The 3,439-nt window shown below is 42.4% G+C and overlaps 1 protein-coding gene across 1 annotated transcript; it reads right to left on the bottom strand.

Moving 5' to 3' along the window:
* Positions 1-1,620: 1,620 nt before the first annotated feature.
* On the bottom strand, positions 1,621-2,457 carry LOC147817644 (uncharacterized). The gene has a single exon (XM_087170007.1). It carries the CDS (start codon positions 2,455-2,457, stop codon positions 1,621-1,623), a length of 837 nt encoding a protein of 278 aa, XP_087026133.1.
* Between the last annotated feature and the right edge of the window lie 982 nt (positions 2,458-3,439).

The raw sequence follows: 3,439 nt of genomic DNA, 5'->3' as shown, positions 1-3,439 counted from the left end.
AATTTTAATACAGAAAGATCCAATGAAGGGAGAAGACTACTAAAATTGAAATGAATTAATCAATTAATTGATATGCCTAGTGTTGCATTTACTACTTTACCGTCCAGTCTGAATTCTAGTCTCACACTCTAAATATACTAAATTATACGGTGGAAAGTAAAAAAGAAGTACATTGCACCATTTGTTCTATTTCATATATTGTTCTACAAAACCTTGTGTAATTTTTGTTTACTCTGTTTAAAGCACGACTCTTGTAAAGTGTGACACTACGCGCCACAGCCTATGTGATGGTGTCTGCAGATGGGTTTTGGTGGGTCAGTCCAAGTCAAAAGTCCTGGGGCGATTTTTATTACCACTCCTTCCCTGGTTTATGTGGTTTGACATTGGCCTTGGTGGAGCTCTGCGCTCCACTGAGCACTTTTTCTAGCTTCTATGTTTTTTGCACATTAACATTAAGGAAATGTCTGACGCGCTGAATGTCATACAGAGGGAATTAGAAACAAAGGGCAGTTACCTTCAGAAGATGAGGTACAGAAAGGCCCCGCTCCGCGGTTGCAGTCCAGTCAAGAAGTCTCTAAATCTAGTGACATTATGCCAAGTTGGCCACACTGCAGCTGTAAACTCCCCTGACTCTCACACTGATCTGAAATGAAATGTCAGTTTCTACATTTCATTTTTATTTATTGTTGGTTTGTTGCAACATGCTTTTCCCCCAAGGAAATGGCAGGGGATACACCGTAACCTGTCTGCATTAGGATGGTCCATCCATTGTTAAGGCTTTGAGGCTTTGAGTGTGAACACATCAGAGTTGGCATATTTCATATTTATCTTGCAAATACAATTTTTTTATGTTTATGTATAATTTATTTAGGCTAATAAGACTACCAGGTAGTGTGCACTCAGTGCACTGTGGGCAGTTTAGTTAATCTAGAAATAATTTATAGAGATTTTTTGGTTGGTTGTAGAGTAGGTGAGATTTCAGGACCAAGATTTTCTTTGGTTGACATGTTGATATAAACTAGTACAGCTGTTTTGAAAATGTCCATTGCTCGCAGTCCTGGAATTTTTGTGTTTGTATTGTCAATTTAATCAAATTTTATGTACAGTGTTCATTCATTCATTCATTTTATCTTGAAGTATTTCCTACATGGCATATAACTTTACACTGGTTCACCCTTTATATGTTTCCTGTGTTTATCCTCATTTGAAATTATCTCCACTGCAGAAATTCTGGGTTTTAGAGTCCATATTGACATTGAACCACAGCAACATAAATGTAAACAATATGTAAGGCCAGAGATTGTATTATATTTTTGTATAGTTTATTTATGAAAGGTTATTTTGTTTTTGATTTTGTTGATTCACAAATTTAAAGTTTCATTTATGTGAATCAACCTCAATTTGCAAAAGAAAAAAACAAAAGAAAAAGACAAATCAACTTTCAATTATTTTGGATTGAGGGAAAAAAAGGAGGAAACCCACATGGTTAGGGTAAGGAAGGGAAAAGGGGAAGGGTTAGGAAGGGAAGGAGGGGGTAAGGGTTAGGCTAAGGAAGGGAAATGAGGGAGGGTAAGGAAGGGAGAGGGGCTGGCAGGACATGGAGGATCAGGCTGGTCCAGATCACTGGTATTTGGACCAGATGGGCGGGAGGCGGGTGTACGATGACGTAGCAGAGGCCGGCTGGAGTTTGCAGACGGGGGCTTTAGCTGATCTGCTGATGGCTGGGAGGCAGGTTGGCCTCAGCTCAGACTCAGTGGTGTTGATCCTGGTTGAATCCTGTGTGTGGGGCCTTAGAAACACTGCCACTCTCCGGCAGTATTTTTCAGGGATCCCGATGAACCTCAGCTCCATCAGCGTCTCCTCTGCAATCTCATGGAGGCGCATACGTCGTTGCTGTTCCTCCATGATCAGCTGATCGGCCGCGCTGATGCTCTGTCTTCGCCTGGACATTGCTGACTGCTCACGTTCCCACAGCTGTTGGTGGACAGTCTTGCGCAGCACTCTCTGACGTAGCTTGTCTTCCTCCTCCTTCTGTCTGAGTATTGTCCTCAGCAGAGCTTCCTCTCGTTCTTTCATCACAGCCAGCTCTTTCTCTCTCTGGGCCCTCAGTCTGGATCTCAGCAGCTCTTCCTCCCGCTCCTCTCTCCTCTGCTCCTCGGCCCGTACAGTCTCAGCATTGAGTTTCATCTGCTGACGCTGCTGGTTCTTTCTCCTCTGGTCGAGGTCTTCCAGGTCGACTCTCTCCTGGTTCTCTCGGAGCTGATGTCTCTCCATTTGACGCTGTCTGGCTTGAGCCGTCTCTCCCTCTTGAGGCACGGCCAGGGAGATTTCAGGTTTCTCCGGTGGACTTGGTTTAAGGCTCCCAAACAGGGTGTCATCCACCTGTGAGATGGGAGCCAGTGTACGGTAGCGGTACCGTGTGCTCCTTGAGCTCATGGTGTTGGATGCTTTTCTCATGGTCCTCAGGTATTGGATTCCAGGGAAACACAGAATAAAGTACTTTGAAAAAAACCTTTTGTCGTTCTTCACTTCACCAACTGACACAAGAGAAATGTTTCCTTCTAAATGTAGCTGCTAGAAACAAAATCAAAGGAAGCTGATGACATCACTGTTCATCTGTGTTCAAAGCCACATTCTGAGACTCACTGATGACATCATCACTGTTCATCTGTGTTCAAAGCCACATTCTGAGACTCACTGATGACATCACTGTTCATGTGACATGTTAATGTGAGGGTTAGATTATGTTTGGGTTTGGATCTCGACAACCGCTCATCCAAACAGCTTCACACTTCACCGCTCGTCCACTTGTGACACTGAACTGTTTTCACACAATCTGCAACATCAAATTAATGAACAGTCATTTTCGCCTTTATTCCCTACAGAGGTTTCACCTTACCTCACCTTACCTAAGTTTATTATAGTGAGGCTCATTTCCACAGCACTTAACTTTACTCTCTCTTTTGCCAAAATCTATTTAACCATTCATCACTTACTTTGGGAATAGAATATCCCATCATAAATAAATTTAAACATGTTGTTATGCTGTATTGTGAGGAAAAAAAAAACAATTTGAAGTTGAGTCACACAAAAGCAGACCAAGAAACACGTATTCTGGATACCAGGTTGTCTTCAATGCCGTCACCATTCTAGCCCCGTATAAATGCCCCCATAATAGAAACTGTTAGCACCAATTTATTTTGAAAGAGCAACAGCCAATGTGCAAACTCCAACTCAATCACATGCCAGTCAGGTGAACAAAGATGTAATTGTGATCAGTCAGTCAGTCACAGATATTCATGATTATAAGGCTGGCACTTTAATATCTCCATCTTCTAGTTCCACCTCCCTCTTTCCAATTCCTCCTAACTTCATCACTTCCATTGTTCTTTTCTATTTTCATTGGGAATTACTCCTTCCTCCCTCTGTCCACCACTCT

Source organism: Seriola lalandi, unplaced genomic scaffold, assembly GCF_002814215.2.
Source record: "Seriola lalandi dorsalis isolate HSWRI2012SDOR001 ecotype SW California unplaced genomic scaffold, Sedor1 jcf7180002054925, whole genome shotgun sequence".
Lineage (NCBI taxonomy): Eukaryota > Metazoa > Chordata > Actinopteri > Carangiformes > Carangidae > Seriola > Seriola lalandi.
This window is presented reverse-complemented; position numbering and strand designations above follow the sequence as displayed.